The 20,230-nt window shown below is 33.6% G+C and overlaps 1 protein-coding gene across 1 annotated transcript; it reads right to left on the bottom strand.

Moving 5' to 3' along the window:
* Nucleotides 1-1,548: 1,548 nt before the first annotated feature.
* Nucleotides 1,549-16,449, bottom strand: LOC139500356 (flavin-containing monooxygenase 5-like). The gene is made up of 7 exons (XM_071289102.1): nucleotides 15,825-16,449; nucleotides 15,204-15,259; nucleotides 12,070-12,257; nucleotides 11,279-11,436; nucleotides 8,942-9,136; nucleotides 7,925-8,022; nucleotides 1,549-2,134 (listed from the first exon to the last, which is right to left on the bottom strand). Exons 1-7 carry the CDS (start codon nucleotides 16,432-16,434, stop codon nucleotides 1,781-1,783), a joined length of 1,659 nt encoding a protein of 552 aa, XP_071145203.1. The 5' UTR covers nucleotides 16,435-16,449; the 3' UTR covers nucleotides 1,549-1,780.
* Nucleotides 16,450-20,230: the final 3,781 nt, after the last annotated feature.

Below are 20,230 nucleotides of genomic sequence, written 5' to 3'. Positions count from 1 at the left end.
GATGCGAAGTTTGATAAAAAATATTATAAAAGTTGCATTGCCTCAGTAAACAATTGTTGTACGCTGAATAACTGTTTGAGTCAGAGAAAGATGTGAAGTAATATTTTATCTATTATATTATATGTAAACATAGATACTTAATTTCCAGGAGGATTTTCAAATTTGAAGAGTTTGACTATGTGAGTGAAAAATTGGCCATATTCCTTTCAAAATATTTTAATGTTCAAATGTATCAAAAGGGAGGCGAAAGATACGCTACATTCAAACCCATAAGTCGAAAATAAGCCTGATAACGCCATTGCAAAAATACAGAAAAAGACCAAAAGAGAATTAACAGTATACAAAACACAACGTAGCGTGAAAACCAATGACTGAGCAACACGTACACCATAAAAAACCACGAGTCATCTCATGTGCTCCGGAAGGTTACACTGTAAACAGATCCTGATTCAAATGTGGTACTTGTCGTGTTGCTCTTGTAAGTACATATCCGGTAATTAATCATTAAAATGTCAATGATTTGACTTACATATTCATTATATTGAATTATACGTTTAATGTCTACGAAAACTATTAGACAATGTTTGCGAAAATACTTCTTTCGAGACGCGTAAAATTGGAAGCTACCAATTCATGTCATTTTCGTTGTCAATCTTTTAAAACTGCTGCCATGGCAAAGTAACTTTTGATAACCGTTTTTTTTTCTGTGTGCCTCATGGCTTGTTTTAAAATATCAACGACAAAACAAAGAAAAGAAAAAAGTATGACAATAGTTTGCCATTATAAACCTTGTTGAAGACAAACAAGGAAATGTAATAGGATTGCAAATGATAAACTTATCCAACAGAATCGAAATGGAGCGGATATAAATCAATAATAATTGACATGTCCGAGCCAGTTTCCTGTTGCGTGCAATACATATGTCTGTGATGCAACTGTCATACAAGTGAGAGGTTTACCTAGCTATAAAATTAGGTTTAATCCACGTCTTTTCTACATAAGAGAATTATTGTACCAAGTCAGGAATAAGACAGATGTTATCCATTCGTTGTGCGTTTGAGCTTTTGATTTTGTCATTTGAATTTTGAATTTTCTCCGGTGTTCAGTATTTTTCTGATTTTACTTTGAGATTGAACTGCATATTGCTGACCAATCTTAAAATACCCGATGTATTTAAAACAAGTATTGTAATGCGATCGATATTGCAGAAATTTGATAGAAAGTGGTAGACATAGAAGCATACAAAAACGACATATTGTAGGGATGGATATTTAAAACGATGACAATCCACACAGACAAAACAAATTAACATGAATAGAACATCAAAATTGAAAATCATACAACACAAACCACTACCAAAATAAAGCTACTAAATCTCAATCAATTCGTTAATGCATTAAACTCAAAGTTTTGTCGTTTTCTCGTACCTTTAAAGGGTAACCAATCTATACAGAGGATCAATAGTCAATAAACCATAGTTATATCTAGTATTCAAAAGATAACACTTTGTTAAAATGTCAAAAAACGGATCCTCTAATAAATATTCAGTTATCTTTTTAAGCTTTTATTTTGTGAAAAAATCGATTTCCAATACCTTACATGACATGTATAAGTTGACCCTGTATTGAGAGATTTGTAATAAACATGTATTTGCACTGTACGACTTGATTTACAGATCAAATGCATTCAGTCAGTTTATAGACTCATATATACAGTGAGTAAAACGGTATACTCTACAAATAACATCCATCTTTAAAAGTAACATTTACTCAAGTGAGTTCTAGGTGAAAAAATACATGTAAATTACAATAAAGAAGAGCACTGTGACTATAGCGGTAGTGGATATGTCGTCAGTCAACCACTTTTTGTCGTCGGTCGAACTTTTCTTGGCGTCACTTCTGTTCCAGGGAAATGACGTTTCTGACAAGGAAGATAAGCTTCGTTGCCATGCTGTTTTGATGCATTCCCTAGCTCCATCCCATTTACACGGACCAACAAGTCTGTACTGGGCAGGAATACAGGGACTGCAAAAACAGTGGAATGCCAAGACGGGGTCTTTGAAAATCATTCGGAACAAGTTTGGTTTCGCGCCAATTTCCTTTGCAACCTCATCCATATATTCAATATAAAATGACTAAAAAATATAAACAGATAATAAATAAATACTACATTCAATAATCTAAATAAAAAAAAAACACAATTCAGTATTTTTTTTACTACCATTTTATCAAGTTACAGTGCAACCGATTTACACACCATTTGGTATACTGTAACAATTAAATTTAACTTCCGAAATAACAAGTTTCAGTGGGATAGACATTTACTGAATCAAATCTAAAACAAAAACACCTACTTTTTTCAACTCGCGACGATATAAAGTTTGACACATTATATATTTGTTCAAGAAGACCAAATCATGGAAATATTATAGTGACATCACGTTACTATAATGCTTCCATGGTTGTATTAATTAAATCCAAAATTGTGTTTGTCATTTGGTTGCTTTCTAACGGTTGTGTACCTTTATCTGTATTTATTAATACATACATAATTGAAAGGTGAATATCAGATTATAAGATATATTGATTCAGATTCAGATTCAGATTCAATATTTTATTAACGCAAAAAACTCTATGAGGACTGGGGTCCACTAAAGACATCACACGATTACAGGGCAGTTCTTAATTAGATTTGAATTTAACTAGGGGAAGGCAGCAGGTGCCCCTGCATGGTATTTGCATATTTTGAGTTAATATAAAAGTATGTTAAAAATACTAAAAAATATCAGGCAGGGAAGTGCTTAAAGAATCATTCTGAAAAAAAATCATTGACTTGATTAGTGTACTACGATCCTATAACAACGAAGTTGCCAGTTAAAAAAATCTATTTGCGACATATTGTTAAATGTCAACAAAAACTTTTTAACTTTCACACTACCCTTGAACATTCAACCATTACATGTTTATTCCTTAAAGTAATCGCATTACAACCTATAGCTGTATTTTATTAATAACACATAATATGACAATTTAAAACAGATTAACCATGTTTTATTTATGTTTGCACTTTTAAATTTTAATTCCCGTTTGATTTAATCCCATAATCCCATTTTTCATGTTCATTACTGCACATGTAACTGTCTTATATTTTTGCACTACCATTCACCAAAAAAAAAACAACCCACTAAGCCTTATATTTGATGACAGCTGTGTGTTATTTGTTACATGATTTTGAAAATGTCGGCTCCGAATAAGATAATAATGTCTTTTGCATTGTTGATGATCGAAAAGCAATGTTTAAGATCCATCGGTTAATCTCTAGTTAATGTACTACGCAAATATCTTACGTATATATACCCTTACACTGTACATGTCAATAACAAAAAAATAAATATTTTTAATGCAGATTTATTTTACATTTGCTCTAATACAAAATCATCAGAAAATAAGTAGAAACTAGTTATTTGAAAAGAAATGAAACATTGTCCGGAGTCATCGTAAAGAACTACAACTCATTGTCATTGACATTCAAGATAAACTATAGATGACAAGAACACACTTAAACTATTGATCAATTGTACCATGAAACTTGCACTTCAATGGTTTCTGTAGAAAACGTTCATATGACATCAGTCTAAAGTACTTTCTATTGCGATCGATAACAGTTGCTCTTCAAGACAAAGACCTATCTTTGTGACAGATAAGACTGGGAGATAATTTGATTGACACAGCATATTGACAGATGTACTTGCGTCTTTGTAGATGTATTCTAATTCGTTATACTAGTAATTGTTTATGTATCTTGTTTCAGCAATAAGTTTTATCTTCATAAGAACCATGACTCCTTCATCATTAAACCATGACAATTTTTGAATCCCGCGAAATAAGCCTTATAACTCTGTCCAATATGGTATTAAACGAATGTATACTTAGTTTTAGAACTGGAGCCGATAGAAAGTACAATTTTTGTATAGAAAATAGTTTTTTTGAGAATCACTCAACGAATTGAAACCTTACATGAAATAATTATTAATTCGTAGAAGTATGTATCACTAAGTTAACTCTGCAATCGTATAACTTTTCATTTGTGAAATACAAAAATCAAACTTAAAACTCGTTACTACAGAGTATTGTAATTTTAGAGCTAACGAATCTGACCTCCAGCAGAAATCTTAGTGTTATATTCGAAGCCATTGAATATTCTATAGAAGATATTCCAGATGAAAATCAATCCCTGACACTGAAGCATTTAAAAAAAACTACAAAAGAAAGGTTCCTTGTGTAAATGAAAACGAGCTAGACAGATATTCCAGGTTATTAATGAGGATGAATGAGAGCTTCAGAGATATTTGTTAAAGTTTGCACACAAATATTTTTGGCATTGGCTTTTGATTGATTTTCTAAAGCTATAAAACATATCATATTGTATGCATAATCAAAAAAAGATCAAGCTGACGATGTTTGAATAGTATTAACCCCCGAGAAAGGATTTGAATGGAAAGTTAAGGATAATTTGAGTAGATTAAAAGTTTAGTTCCCCCATAAAGTCGCTTATGGATTGTTATTGTTCGGTTGTTTTAACATGTTCTACGGATTCTTCCAAAAGAGGGATGAAAGATACCAGAGGTACAGTTAAACTCAAAGATCTAAAATAAACTGACAACGACATGGCTAAAAATGAAAAAGACAAACAGACAAATAATAGTACTCAACTTGTGACAAGACACAACATTGAAAACTAAAGACTAAAGCCTCGGTCACACCTTACCGGATAAGACGAACGGACGTCTAACGGATGAAAATAAAAGTTGTCCGTTGACAAAATTGTTATCCGTTGGGAGTCCGTTGATGTACTGACCAAATAAAACGGACGCTTAACGAATGCATAACGGACTTGTAACGGATATGCAACGTACGAGAAACGGAAACGTACCGGACAGAACGGATGTCGAACGCGTACAACCAACGGACGAATACCGCATAAAACGGACACCTAACGGAAGCGTACCGGATAAAACGGATGAACAAGATATACGGAAAAATTAAAGGCGACAATAATAATACATGTATATGTAAATCGCATTATTATTCAAAATGTTCTGTGTAACTGGTTTTGGTTTGTTCTTCAAAATACCAGTCTGGCCTGAATAAAAGCTGCTTGATTGTGAAGACGTCCCCTTACTCTAAGATCGATTATAAATAATAAGAATTCATGAATCTTAAGAAATCTAATTGGCATTTCTGATTCGAAATTTGCAATTGGTATTTATTCGTTTCAGATCCGTTCATCATCCGTTTTATCCGTTATACGTCCGGTAGAAGTCCGTTTCAAATTCGTTCAATATTCGTTTTATCCGTTAGACATCCGATGGTAACTTTATCTGCCAGACCTCCAACGGATGTATAACGGACACGTAACGGATACAAAACGGAAACGAAACGGACGAGTACCGTACAAAACGGACGCCTATCGGACGTTCAACGGACATTTCATCCGTTAGACGTCCGTTCAAAGTTTTGAACATGCTCAACATTTTCCACCGGACAGAACGGATGTCGACGGATAAAACGTACGCTTAACGAACATGCAAAAAAGTAAAATCACAAGAATACTGAACTTAGAGGAAAATCAATTCGGAAAGTCCATAATCACATGGTAAAATCAAATAACAAAACGCATCAAAAACGAATGGACAAGAACTGTCATATTCCTGACTTGGTACAGGCATTTTCAAATGTAGAAAATGGTGGATTAAACATGGTTTTATAGCGCTAACCCTCTCACTTTGATGACAGTCTCATCAATTTCCGTTATATTTACATTGATGCGATGCAACGGATATGTACGGACGTCTAACCGATAAGAACGGACGTCTAACGGACATGAACGGATTGAAAAAAGTTATTCGTTAGGCATCCGTTCGAGTTATTCGTTAAGCCTCGGTCACACCTTACCGGATAGCTTGAACGGACGCCTAACGGATAATTTTTTTTTCAATCCGTTCATGTCCGTTAGACGTCCGTTCTTATCCGTTAGACGTCCGTCCATATCCGTTGCATGTCCGTTACGCGTACGTTTTATCCGTTGACGTCCGTTCTGTCCGGTGGAAAATTTTGAGCATGTTCAAAACTTTGAACGGACGTCCAACGGATAAAATGTCCGTTGAACGTCCGTTAGGCGTCCGTTTTGTACGGTACTCGTCCATTTCGTTTCCGTTTTGTATCCGTTACGTGTCCGTTATACATCCGTTGAAGGTCTGGAAGATAAATTCACCAACGGACTTCTACCGGACGTTTAACGGATAAAACGGATGTTGAACGGATGAGAAACGGACTTCTACCGGACGTATAACGGATAAAACGGATGATGAACGGATCTGAAACGGATAAATGCCAATTGAAAATTATGCGTCAGAAATGCCAATTATTGGTTTGTCAGATTTCTTAAGGTTCATGAATTCTTATTATTCATAATCGATCTTAGAGTATAGGCACGTCAACACAATCAAGCAGTTCTTATTCCGGCCAGACACTGCCCTTTGGCGGAATTTTGAAGAACAAACTAAAACCAGTTACACATAAACATTTTGAATATTCATGCGATTTACATGTGTTATTATTGTCGCCTTTGATTTTTCCGTGTATCTTGTATCGTGTTCATCCGTTTTATCCGGTACGCTTCCGTTAGGTGTCCGTTTTATGCGGTACTCGTCCGTTGGATGTACGTTCGACATCCGTTCTGTCAGGTACATGTACGTGTCCGTTTCTCGTACGTTACATATCCGGTGTGTGTCCGTTATGCATCCGTTACACGTCCGTTTTATTCGGTCAGTACATCAACGGACTCCCAACGGATAACAATTTTGTCAACGGACAACTTTTATTTTCCTCCGTTAGGCGTCCGTTAGTACTATCCGGTAAGGTGTGACCGAGGCTTTAATCTTGTTCATCCGTTTTATCCGGTACGCTTCCGTTAGGTGTTCGTTTTATGCGGTACTCGTCCGTTGGATGTACGTTCGACATCCGTTCTGTCCGGTACGTGTCCGTTTCTCGTACGTTGCATATCCGGTGTGTGTCTGTTATGCATCCGTTACACGTCCGTTTTATTCGGTCAGTAAATCAACGGACTCCCAACGGATAACAATTTTGTCAACGGACAACTTTTATTTTCATCCGTTAGGCGTCCGTTCGTGCTATCCGGTAAGGTGTGACCGAGGCTTAAGCAAAACAAACCCCACCAAAAACTGGGGATGATCTCAGGTGCTCCGGGAGGGTAGGCATTGTGTTGCTCATGTTATTACAAATCAAATTAGACACTATTATGTTTGTGTAGATGTATATCCTCCACAACCAAAAAGTTGCATCTTTAGCAAATATCTCACTACAGATGGAAAGTAAAATTGAGAAAGGAAATTGGGAATGGGTCAAAGCGACAACAACCCGACCATAGAGCAGACAACAGCCGAAGTCTACCTATGGGTCTTCAATGTAGCGAGAAACTCCCGTACCCTTAGGTGTCCTTCGGCTGGTCCCTTACAAAATATGTATACTAGTACAGTAATAATGGTCATCATACTAAACTCCAAATTATACACAAGAAACTAAAATTAAAAATCATATAAGACTAACAAAGGCCAGAGGCTCCTGACTTGGGACAGGCGCAACATTGCGGCGCGGTTAAACATGTTTATGAGATCTCAATCCTCCCCCATACCTCTAGCCAATGTAGAAAAGTAAACGCATAACAATACGCACATTAAAATTCAGTTCAAGAGAAGTCCGAGTCCGATGTCAGAAGATGTAACAAAAGAAAATAAATAAAATGGCAATAGTACATAAATAACAAAATACTACTAGCAGTTAAATGACATGCCAGCTCCAGACCTCAATTAAAGTTAGTTACTAGTAGTTAACATTACAGGTACCTGTATTGTATGTCGTTGTGTTTTTATAAAGCTGGAACGTTTTCTCTTCTGTTCTATGTCTTCCTCCATTATTTCTCGGCACGGTAATGTATTCTGTCCTGTTAAATGATACATGTTTGTAATATGATATTCAATCACGTAAATTTTTTACGCAAAAGGAAATAACTATCGTTAAATCGCAATACACATTCGTCATTCAATTTTCTGTAAAATGAACTGATATTAGTTTCTCAGCGTAATCGAAGATAGTCATTAGATCTTTAATCAAAGCATTATCGTTTTTTTATAGATAATACATGTAATTCCATTTCAACCGCTTACAGAAGCCATTTGGTTGAGGGAAAAGAAAGTAAATCACAAATTAGTATTTAAAAATGGAATATGTGAAAAATTGACATAGAAAAGAACTTTTTTTTTGTTCTATCGTGTAACTTCCTTGATATTTCACCAGTTCAAATCTTATATCGTATATTATCATTAGTTGAATATCATTTAGGATAGGTAATCTTCTAATCTCCATAATAATTAGCGACATTACTGTGTAGCAAAGTTGTTTCCTGAAATTTTACTGAAGGTGTTAAAAATTATATTTTTTATAAATATTATTGAAGTGCCGTTGTAATGTAAAACAAAAAGAAAAAAATATATATTTTGTAAATACATTATCTTCCGAGCTGTGTTAATAATTATTTTTATTTATTTTTAAGTGTAAATAAGCACTTATGTTTTCTTTTCGTTAATTAACCAGAAATGGGTTAGGTTTTTTTTCTGTCAAAGGTAATATATATATTATAATTTTTATTTTTTTTTCATATATAAAAGTCAGTCGACCAAAGGGAGATAACTCAAATTGTCTCGTATAATACAACAACGAATAATCTTCATAATAAAATTTATGATATACAGGAAGAGGAAAACTTAATCGTGTGCTTAAAATAATTAATGCGAGTCGGTAATTTTTTTTTATCAACAAACCAAAGGAAGAGTTACAGAAATTCTATTACTACCTTCACATACCTTTTAAGAGTCTTGTAAACCAACGACATTGCATTTCTGACACTGGCATGACAGCACCAATAACCTGGACAAGTCCAATGAATGCCAGTGTAGGGTAAGGAAGGTGGGGCGGGAACATATACTTGTACAGATAGACTTTGTTCTTGTCCACTGATATCACTTGATCATCAAAAAACGGAAACTTAAAATCATACCCTAAAGATAAAGTGTAAACTTGCATGGGATGAACGCATATACATATGTCTCTAATGTTGTTGAACTAGGTGTATTGCTGTAGCCCGTTTCTATAATGCTTTTATTTGTTATACATATATTTATATACATATGAGTATACCCATTGTAATTGGTGAGTTATTGTTCCAGTTAAAGTGTTGTTTGATACAGTTAAAACTTTTAAAAAGTAATAAATAACAAAAATACTGAACTCCAAGGCAGACAATTGGTAAATTTAAGTAAACGAACTAAGAGTTATCTGAAATATGATCGTAATATAACAATACAAATCGCTTTTGATATCATTCACATCTTTTCACCTTTTTCTAAATTCAGAGGGTAGAAATCTTTAAATATTGTATCGACACTTTTCTATTGTCGAAACCGTATGTTGGCCTCTCTAGGTTGGTGCATACAATGTGTGTGTTTTTTTCTAGGTCGCTGGAATACGATTTAATTGACATACACACACATCTGTATTGGTCATAATAACATCATCGAAAGACATAAAGTCTGAGATACCGACATGTATCTTCAATGATGAGTGTTCACATCATGGAAAGCTCTAAATGTAAAAGAAGCATGTCTTCATATGCAAACAGAGTAATCACATCATCTTACACAGTGCATAACGTTATTATTGATAAATTGTAAAAACACAATTAACATTATCTCTTCTATATGCCTTTGGTCAGATTTACGGTGTTCAAATAAAGTATTTTCTAACCTTTTTTTTATTGTAACTCACGAAAATAAACTGGTTTAAGGGGAATAATTCAACATGAGTTTAATACATGTCGTTTTTTTTCAATATTATTTTCATTGAGATTATAACAAGTATTTTTGATATTTTTACCTATTATGTCTGTTTGTGTTGTTCATGCATCGATGTCAATATAATGGAATTAGATGCGACTGTCATACAAGTGAGAGGTTTGGTTTAAACAATATTTTATTTTTCAAAAGTGCACAAAATACAATAGAAATACTGGTATTCGGAAACAAGAAGAACTTAGATAAATCCGTCTCCTTTAAAAAAAAAAAAAAAAGAGGAGAAAACTAGAAACTCGTATAATATAATTTTCAATTCACATTGCATGTTTATTCGGTGGTTTGCCCGTTACTCAGAAGTAAGTTTGATCGAAAAATGTAATCAACTCATTGTTTTATAGTTGTGGTCACGCATGTAACTGAGGAATATGTAGATATTTCTAAAATGAGGTTACATTAAAATAAAGTTTCAACATCTTAATCGACATAAAAACAATTGTTTATGAACCAAATACCTGTTTCTAAAATAAATCTTTGTACAACTTTGAATATATTTTCGTTTTCCTCATCACTGATGAGTTCAATACCTGATAATAATATTTGTACACATGGTTTGTGTCCTGATTTGTCTATAATTATGACATTCTAGCAGATACAGTTTTAGCTGGCTATAAAAAAAGGTTCAATCCCCCATTTTCTTCATTAGAAAAGGCCTGTACCAAATAAAGGCAACAGTAGTATACCGCTGTTCAAACTCATAAATCCATGGACAAAAAACAAAATCGGGGTAACAAACTAAAACTGACGGAAACGCATAAATATAAGAGGAGAACAACGACACAACACTACAATGTAACTAACACACACAGAAACGGACCAAGCATCAGACAAAATCCCACGAGAATAACAAATATAACATCAAAACCAAATACATGAATTTGGGATAGACAAGTACCATGACACGTCTTATCGCAATGTCAATTTACACTCAAAAATTAGAGAAAACAAACGACGCAACGTTAAATTGTAACACACACAGAAACGAACTATAATATAACAATGGCCATATTTCTGACTTGGTACAGAACATTTTTAAAGGAAAAAATGGTGGGTTGAACCTGGTTTTGTGGCATGCCAAACCTCGCACTTTAATGGCAATGTTAAATATAACATCAGGAATATGACAGTTGTTATCCATTTTTTTGATGTGATTGAGTTTTTGATTTTGCCATTTGACTAGGAACTTTCCTTTTTAAATCATCCTCGGAGTTCAGTATTTTTGTGATTTAACTTCCAATTAAAAGTAGCTGTTACCACAATATTTGGGAATCAACAGTACATCCGTTTATTTACCTGTTGCAAAGATAACATCATCAACTTCAATACATTCACTGTTGTCTAGAATAACACCAGTTTCTGTGAAATGCTGGACGTTTGGTTTAAGGATCACCTGTCCTGATAACATTTTTACTGGAAGGTCATCGCTGATTGTAGGGTGAGTTTCAAGACCTCTAAAACAAATATCTCAGTTCAGCAAATAAGTTATAAAGATTAGTTTCCTAATATAATCTAGGAATGCCCACTTCCTTATCCGATAGAGAACGTCTGTCGAAAAATTCATTACATAGAAAATTTAAAAAGAAAAAGAAAATTAAGGGTTAATATGTATAACTAATCAACAGGAGATGGCTAAAATTTGACATATACTACACGGTATAGAAACATTGTAAATATATGTTTAAAAAGTAAAAGAAATGGAAAAGGAAAAAATACAGATAAAAATGTTTACCAAACAAATGTGTAAAAGTCAAAACCTTAAAGAAGATTTTTAATCAATGCATTGTATATGTTCTGCAAATATTGGAAATCCAAGGAATTATAAGAACCGAATCAATCGAACAGTTATGTGATCAAAAATAACCTAATATAATAGCCAAATCCATCTAAGGACACTTTTGAGGGAGGAGTTGAAACCTATCTTTATAATTTAAAAATTTATAAACGGAAAAAGTTTAAGAAAGGTTGTTATAAAAACCATGTTTAATTTCTGACAATGATATAACATTATAATATCTAAAGTGTTTTAGTCCCAGATTGCGTATTAAAAAAAAACTTTATTTGATAAGATTAAAGATTGTATTTACCTGTTTTGTGGTTTTAAACCATATAATCCATGGTTAAAATGTAAATTTGCAAAGAATTGAAATGCCCACTTCAGGAAAGATTTAGGCAAGGAAAATAATAATCTGGTGTTTGCAAATGCATCAGCTGGAATGCCACATAGAAATTTTCGGCTTATAACCCATGCACCTCTTCTTGAACTTAAATATACCTAGGACAAAAAGAAGTTTTGCACTAATTGAATGAACAATTTCTCGTCAAATTCAGAATAGTTTATATTCTTATAAGACTTAGTTAAACAAAAGAATGCACTATAGTTGAATTGTATTGTTGATGTTTTGAAAGATAATATGCGGGAAGCATAAATGGTAAACTGACGTCGAGGTCTGAAATTTATGTCTATAAAAACCTCGAACAACAGGGCGGCGATATAAAACTTTCCGATTTTCATTTTTTTACAAACTCAAAATAAGGTGTAGGTACTTTGATCCAACGATAGTGCGGGTGTGTTTTAGTAAAGATCTTAAATTTAGACAACAATTTAAAAGACATATTTCGCAATTCTATTGGAATAGTTATCAAAGGTACCAGGATCATAATTTGATACGCAAGACGCGCGTTTTGTCTAAATAAGACTCATCAGTGAGGCTCAGATAAAAAAAAGTTATAAAGGCAAACAATAACAAAGTTGAAGAGCATTAAGGACCCAAAATATAAAAATGTGCCAAATACGGCTAAGGTAATCTATTCCTGGGCTTAGTTTTTCAACAGGAAATTTATTAAAATGACCATTTAATTGATATTCTTGTCAACACCGAAGTGCTAACTACTGGGCTTGTGATACCCTCGGGGATGAAACGTCCACAAGCATTGACATCGACCGACAATTTGCTTTATTTTTTGTAGATTATAGTGCATATTTGAAACTATGTCTTCAACATTAACATTTCGATTGAAGCAAATGATCAAAGAGGGGCGAGCAATACAATAGGGAATTTAAACTCATAGACCGAAACTAAACTGACAACGCCATGGCTAAAAAAAGTTAAACAAACAGTCAAAAAATAGTACAAAAGACACAACATAGAAAACTAAAGACTAAGGAACACGAATCCCACTAAAAACTAGGAATTATCTCAGGGAAGAGGATTGTAGTTACGTCATAAGAAACCGATATCATCGGTGAAACGGATATTCCATAACGGTCAACCAACTCGTAATGGCGTCAGTAAAATTTACGAAGGGATGACTTCAACTTCAACATTTGGAATAGCTTCCTTGTGAGCAGCAACCCTCTATCAAGTAAATAATGATAGGAAACACAAGCCCTTGAATATCGTATCAAATAGGATATATATACTCCGTATGCAGGCGCTGCTGGAATATTGCTACATAGAAATGGAAAGTTCACATTTGGAAAACTGAAATAATCTCTTTTGTCGTAAAGTTTTGTTTTCAACCGACCCTCATTGTCAATTTCTATATGTAAGTCAAGATATGAAGCAGACGTAACTGTATCTGTTGTATCTGCTAGTTCTAGTTCGATGGGATAGATGTGTTCAACATAGTCACACAATTGTGAATTATTTAGTGAGAGAACATCATCAATATAGCGGAAATAAATTAAAGAATAACTTCTTTTCTTTCTTTCTAAGTAGTTCCTGTATGGAGTCAGCCTCATAAGAATAAATGAACAAATCGGCAAGAAGAGGGGCACAATTTGTTCCCATGGGAATCGCCATTTATTTAACTCTCTTTTTGTAACACGACGTGAGTACCACTAAAAAGAGAAGAAACTGTCTGCCTTTCTGGAGTACCAGAATACAAATTTAAAAGGACATTATAGGCCAGTTAATACCATCTAAGACCAACTTTGCTTGAGAGCGTTATAGCATCAGAATTTATGAACTGGAAATTTCAACAAAACGCATTACTTGAATCACATCAAAAAGATATAATGGACACACGGCGGATGAAATCCTGTGATCTAAAAACTTCTTGACCAATATTAGCGAATGTAGGCTTCTTCCAAAGAGAAATATAAAACGACGTAATTTAAAGTCATATACAGTATTAACACGACCTTGTGCAAAGCAGGAAGTAAAATTTGTAGACAATACCTTTTCCTAATCGGCTCTTATAATTTCTTAGTTATTGTTAAGACTAACTATTAATAATAGATGTAGTCATATAAATATTCACCAGTGTTTGTTGTTTCTAAGCTTTCACTTGTACCTATGGCTCATCTTTGCTAATACTTGCAAATTTTTAATTGGTCCGAATCTAAATCTTATCACTCGTAAAGATTGAATCAAGCCATCTCGTTTTATTTGTCCTGAAACAGGCCATCTCGTTTTATTTGTGTTCTGTAAATTTTGTTGATATCAAATTAAACTGTAACACATATATGGATCAAAATTGAGTCAACTCATTTCATTCATTTTTTTGTATAGTTAAAGTATGCACCGAAACTTCATTGTTTCGTTGATAATCCCAAAACAATTGCTCCTAATATAATTATTTTTGTAATAGCCAAATAGTTAAACAATCTGTCTCCGAAGATACATTTTTGCACGATAAAGAATCAATTAGTCGACATTAGTTAGCTGCTATTAAATGTTAAATGAAACACATTATACGACCAAAAATGATATAATGATAAGGATATTTCTATTGGGAAAGTCTAAGTGAAAGAAAAGATATGAATAGTTAATTTACTGCGGTTAAAGACTCGCAATCGTGTGTTATCTTGTAATGTGGTTTACTATGAACTGTTCAAATAATCACCCGATATAACAAAACATAAAAGTCATGTGAGCTCAGTTGCATTGTCTCATTGGCAATCATATCACATATGGTCTAGACTGAAATAAACTAAACAATATTATAACTGAAATGTGGCGAAAACCAAAACGTGTTATTACTTCTTGAAAAACATGAAAATAATGAGAAATTTACAAATTCTTTTATTCTCAAACTGCAATTAAAAAAAAAACGTAAGTCATGAACAATTCAGTATACTTACTTACGATCAATCTTAGTCGTTAGCATTTTTGTGAAATTTACTAAATATCTAAAAAAAAAAAATAAAAAAAAAATAATAATAATAGTGTCTGTATACAAATAAATAATCTAGAATAGGAAAACTACAGTGTACCTGCTTTGCATGTTTACACAGATCTACAGCTATATCAACTCCCGAATTTCCCAAACCTATAAATAAAAAAAACCATAGAGAAAATAAATCTGATTTCAATTGAAACAATATATTTTTATAGACATAAGAACGAGAACGTGAAAGTAAAAAAATCAACGGCCATCATCTGGTCCTTTAAAATTTGCAATGACAATACCCAACTCATTATTTAAAGCATTACACAACAGAAAACATACATATTCTATCAGTGCTATTGGAGAAATATATGACGAAAATTATATTTCAACATATTGTAAAAAAGTATTGGGAAACCAATAGTAGGTATCTTAAAGATCTGAACAGTGTTTACACATTACAAATCATTAAAGCCAATCTACTTGCCGCATATGAAGTGGTTATGAGAAAATTGTGACCTAATAAATACAGAAAAAAACAGAGAAGAAGTTTCAGACGTGATTTTGTAACAATCAGTTTGGTACCGTGAATATATGTGAGGTTGGGTTCGAATACGTTTAAAATAATTTTTAATATTTAAACACAACAAATAATGAAAAGAAAATACAAGTTAAAATCTAACAATAACACTTCACTTGAAAATAGAAAGTATGAGGACCAACTCACCAACTACAAGAACTTTTTTGTCTGCAAATTCTGTGCTGTCTCTGTAACTATGTGAATGCATTATTCTTCCTCTGAATTGTCGTTTCCCATAAAATATTGGCATGTGAGGGAATGTATGATGTCCAGTGCATACCATTACGCCGTCAAATGTTTCTGTTTTGACGTCATCAGTTGTCTCACTTCGATAGATCACTGTCCATCGCCCTGTCTCTTCATAGTCGTCTGCCTGTTCAACTTTCTCAACGCTTGTGTTAAATCTAATAAACTCCGGCAGTCCAAAGTTTTCTGCATACAACTTGAAGTAATCCAAGACTTGACGATGAGGAGCAAACGTAGCGTGATGTCTTGATGGCGGGAAATCACTGAACGCCATCATTTCTTTACTAACATTGATAACAGTACTTTTGAACACGCTCCCTTTTCCAAGCTTGGGCTCATCGTTGTAGTTCCACAGTCCTCCAACATCATCTTCACACTCAAAGCAGACAGGTTGTAAATGTTCCTCCAGACAAGCTTTTATTGCCGTAAGACCACTACAACCGGCACCAATAATTGCTACACGTCTCTTCATGTCTGACGTTTTCACATATGTAACACTTTTCTTTCTCATTGTATTGCACCTAATGTTAAAACAACCTTGAACATGGCGGGAGTATGGTGGTGCTATCAATGCTATACCAGCATAACAGACAAATCTATCAATGTTAAGGGTTAATCGAGAAATTTTATTTATCTTTTGAAATCAAGATCTTCTTATACACAGATTTACAATCAAATAAATACTAGAATAGGGAAGCCCATATATCTGTATTAAAGTTATGTAAAATGTTTGACCAATTTATGATATAAAAAATTTGTTGCAATATATTTAGCTAGGATATTTTTATTATATTTCTTTGTTTTATTCACACATCGTTGTCAATATTATGGAACTGTATGTGACTATCGTATGATCAGTCTTATGTAGACGAAACGTGCGTCTGGCGTACTAAATTATAATCCTGGTACCTTTGATAACTTTTTATACCACTGGGTCGATGCCACTGCTGGTGGACGTTTCGTCCTCGAGGGTATCACCAGCCCAGTAGTCAACACTTTGGTGTTGACATGAATATCAATAATGTGGTCATTTTTATAAATTTCCTGTTTACAAAACTTTGAATTTTTCGAAAAACTAAGGATTTTCTTATCCCAGGCATAGATTACCTTAGCCGTATTTGGCTCAACTGTTTGGAATTTTGAATCCTCAATGCTCTTCAACTTTGTACTTGTTTGGCTTTATAAATATTTTGATATGAGCGTCACTGATGAGTCTCATGTAGACGAAACGCGCGTCTGGCGTACAAAATAATAATCCTGGTACCTTTGATAACTTTTTCGTATAAGTGAGAGAGTTAGATAGCAATAAAACCAGCTCTAATTCCCTATTGTCTTCATTAGAAATGACGATTGCTATCCAAAAGTTTGCTGTTTTTGATCTTTTGATTTTGCCATTTGATATGGGACTTTCAGTTTTGAATTTTTCTACGAGTTTTTGTTAATTTACTTTTTGCCTGCTTATCATATCATCGTTGACCTGTTTTGTCATTTGTTCACTAACGCGTAGGGACAGGTTGCCTGTGTTTTACGTCTGTCATATCAAGAATTGCAGACTACCTAGGAATAGGAAACCAGCATTAAGTCAAACATTATTTTTGTGTAGCTTAAACAATCTTTTTATCGGTTTCATGTTTATTTTTTTTCTAATATCAGAATTGTAAACAAGTTACCATTTATAATAATGTGTAATATCTGATGTGTGGGTAGATTGAGTAAAGATGTGAGTTAATCAAAATCACTGGGACACAAGAGTATACAGGTATTTCAGAATGGTGATATTCAGCTTCAACCTACTCCAAGATAACAAGGCATAACTGTGTATTTTTGTGAATATCAAATAAAGCAAAATTAATACATATCTTTTAAACAAGGGTATATGGGTATTTCAGAACCGCGATATCCAGTTTGGACCTCCTTCAAGTGTTATAAACATGATTGTAGCTGACTATGCGGTATGGGCTTTACTCATTGTTGAAGGCCGTACGGTGACCTATAGTTGTTAATGTTTGTGTCATTTTGATCTTTTGTGGATAGTTGTCTCATTGGCAATCATACCACATCTTCTTTTTTATATTGTGTACTTATCGTATATATCATATGCAGCAAAATTAATACATGTCTTTTTCCTGCTGGTAGAAATTAAGATATGACTGTTTCTACAACTAGTACATCCCTTAATTCCTTTCACAAATTTGACTTTGAGTGTTACTGGAGTAGGTTTGTTCAGACAAGCGCTTCTGACAAATACCATATATAATTAGGACTTTCCACCTTTCCGTGTGGAAAGACCTATTGAATTTCTTCTGATTATTAGGTCTTTCCACTTTTCGTGGAAAAACCTTTTGTTTTTCTTCTGATTTTTTTTTGGTCTTACAACCTATCGAATGGATTTTTTGGTCAATGATGTTGTACAGTAATGGAGATTTTAAAACTCACCCTGTGTGACCGAACACGTATTCTTATAGGAGTTATCTCCCCGCGTCCCTTTTTTCTTGTTATCACTATATCTCTAAAACCGTAAATCATAAGCCTAGGGTCTTTCGATTTGAGGTCCTTGGTCCAAAAAAATATGAAAATGAGGTCAAGGTCAAAGGTCAAGGTCATGATTAAAGTTTTGATTTTAGCTTGTTATCTCTTATTTTCAGAAATCATATAAGATATCGACAAAATAATTTCACAAAATTGTTAGTTACGACATGTCGTAACACCTAAATCTTAGACGAAAGGGTACGTAGACATTTGACGCGAGTTTTCCCCTTTTTTATATCTAATATCATATGTATGACAATATAACTCATTAACAATATAAAGTAGAGGACTACGAGTCTTTTGATTTGAGGTCCTTGGTTTATGACCTTGAAATTAAGCTCAAGGTCATAGGTAAATTTAACGTTCTAGATTTTGACTTTTGATTTTACCTCATATGTTTACATGATAAAGCCATGGGACTTTTGCATTCAGGTTGCAAACAACATCACCTTGAAAAAGGCAACCGGAAGTGACCTTTTGTAAACCGGAAGTAGCTATTTTTTGTACTAAATTAATGTAAAAGTGTGTAGAACCATATATTTTTGGAATCAGTGTCAAGTAAACTTTCAAACAATACCAAACTACCAAAGTGACATCTTTTGAACCGGAAGTTAAACATTTATCTCCCTTATTTATATTTTTTTGTATAGAAACCATATATTTTTGGAATCAGCGTACAATAAGCTGTCATTTGACGCTAAAATTGACATTTGGAACCAAATTTTAATGTTTTCATATCAAAATAGATCCTTAATGGTGGAAAGACCTTCAATTGTTCTCTGAACAATTGGTTTTTAATTGTTTTGTTTTTGTTTTCTTTTTTATTGCACTGGATTTTTACCTCTGTTGATGTTAAACTCCAAGATTTTAAGACATGGCTGTGCATTTATTGTATACTAAGTATATCATATGCAGCAAAATTAATACATGGCTTCTTTCTGGTGATCGAAATTCAGATGTGACTGTTTCTACAACTAGCACATCTTTGCCTTTCATAAATACCTGTGACTGTTCCTAGTACAGGTAAATTCATACAAGCGCATCTGACACATACCATTTATTAGTGTTGTTTCTTTTAATCTTTATTGCACTGAGTGGATTCCTCCTCTGCTGGTGGACTATTAGTTCCAACGGGTATCATGAGCTCAGCAGTAGTCAGTGATTCTGTTATCTGATCTTGTACTACATGTATTGTCTTTTACTTAGCTTTATGTTTTGTCCTATAGATCCTTGCATGTTTCTGTATGTTTTCATCCTTGGCTTTCCAATACTAGGTTCTGACACATCGTGCTGGAAATACATCCAAGAAAGAGCTTCGATCGCTCGCATTTTCATTTCTTATAGTCTTTATGATGAGCCTAGTAATATTTAGCTTCTATATCAAAAGGTTGAACATCGATCTATAGTCATCATCTAATTGTTAACTGAAGCTCGTGTTGCTCTGTCTAGAGTTAATGCAATTATTTCCAGGTCCTTCTGAGTTCGCATTTGAATGTACAACTGTTAAACATCGCAATCGATGCTACGTATCTACCTTTTACCTGGATGGCATGAAAATAACATTTTATAGACTTGGTGCGTTCTTTTCGTTTTTCTGGATTTACTTCATCAGAAAATTTGAATACAACCAATTAAAAATGTCATGCACCTGAAAACGCTTAATCGATTTACATTTATATACAAGGCTTAAAGCCGAATATTTGAAAGCCGTTGATGTTTAAGAGCCTAAATAAAACAGTTCAATAGCTACATGGTTAAAAAGATTTAAAATTAACCAA

This window comes from Mytilus edulis, chromosome 1 (genome assembly GCF_963676685.1).
Source record: "Mytilus edulis chromosome 1, xbMytEdul2.2, whole genome shotgun sequence".
NCBI lineage: Eukaryota > Metazoa > Mollusca > Bivalvia > Mytilida > Mytilidae > Mytilus > Mytilus edulis.
Note: the sequence above shows the minus strand (reverse complement) of the source record. Positions and strands in the feature narration are given on the sequence as shown.

What these genes read in the sequence shown, in the direction of transcription:
- LOC139500356 (XM_071289102.1), bottom strand. Translation starts at nt 16,434, where the DNA reads ATGAGAAAGAAAAGTGTTACATATGTGAAAACGTCAGACATGAAGAGA. An exon ending in TGATGTTATCTTTGCAACAG is followed by an intron (nt 9,137 to 11,278) that starts GTAAATAAACGG and finishes CTTTATCTTTAG; the next exon opens with GGTATGATTTTAAGTTTCCG. An exon ending in CACAACGACATACAATACAG is followed by an intron (nt 2,135 to 7,924) that starts GTACCTGTAATG and finishes TATATTTTTTAG; the next exon opens with TCATTTTATATTGAATATAT.